Genomic DNA, 829 nt, shown 5'->3' with positions numbered 1-829 from the left:
CGCTCCTGCGTCTCACTTCAGCTGCCCGAGTGCCCCGGGCAGCTGCTGGTGCTGTGGCTGTCCTCGGCTTCACAGCACGGCCTGGTCTTGCACAAAGGGTGGAGGAATACGTGGCCTCTATCAACACCTGCTGGAGCAACTGGCTGATCCTGATGCAGAGATGGTCAGCATGATCCTCTCCGTGCTCACACATATGCTCCAGGAGAAAGACCTCAAGATACCCAGCGCCACCGCCCTGAAGCTGGCTGAGCCACTCCTGCCACACTTTGAGAATGTAAGGCTCTGTGCCCCCAGCCATGGGCACTGGACCCTGCCCAGAAATGTTGTGCACTTTTGGGCCTCTGCCCTGACGGTCCTGGAGTAGTTGGTGCTGAGGTCTTTTCCTTTCCTCCAGGACAAAAGCCACGTGCAGCTGCTCTCCATTCAGCTCTTCTGCAAAGTGATGGAGCTGGTAGTGGAAGAGGGGGAAAAGCCTCTCACAAGAATTGTGAGCCGGAGCCTGCTCCCTCTCTTCTTGCGCTGGCACGATGAGAACTGGCGTGTGGCAAAGGTCAGGTTTTGTGGGACGCTGCTGCATCCCTGGCAAGGAGCTGGGCTGCCTCCTGCCCTGGCAGCTTGCAGGCTCCAGCCTTCCCTGGCCTTGGCACAGGGATGCGGGTCCTGTGCCCTGAGCTCTGGTGCCACCTGCGGCTCTCTGCTGCTCTCCAGGCCTCTTTCCAAGCCCTGCTTTGTGCGGCCCGCTTCCAGAGGAGGAGGGACCTGGAGGAGCTGCTGACCAAGAAACAGCGCATGAAGTTCGCCGAGCGCCTGGTAAGGACAGCCCGGGAGC

The 829-nt window shown here is 60.3% G+C and overlaps 1 protein-coding gene across 1 annotated transcript in view; it reads left to right on the top strand.

Moving 5' to 3' along the window:
• Positions 1-829, top strand: part of LOC115948969 — a 5822-nt gene that overhangs the window by 2514 nt on the left and 2479 nt on the right. The window contains 4 exon segments of the mRNA XM_031064925.1: positions 22-119; positions 121-274; positions 395-550; positions 709-810. Of these exon segments, the coding sequence (XP_030920785.1) occupies positions 22-119; positions 121-274; positions 395-550; positions 709-810 (510 nt within the window).

This window comes from Geospiza fortis, unplaced genomic scaffold (assembly GCF_000277835.1).
Source record: "Geospiza fortis unplaced genomic scaffold, GeoFor_1.0 scaffold820, whole genome shotgun sequence".
Taxonomy (NCBI): domain Eukaryota; kingdom Metazoa; phylum Chordata; class Aves; order Passeriformes; family Thraupidae; genus Geospiza; species Geospiza fortis.
This window is presented reverse-complemented; position numbering and strand designations above follow the sequence as displayed.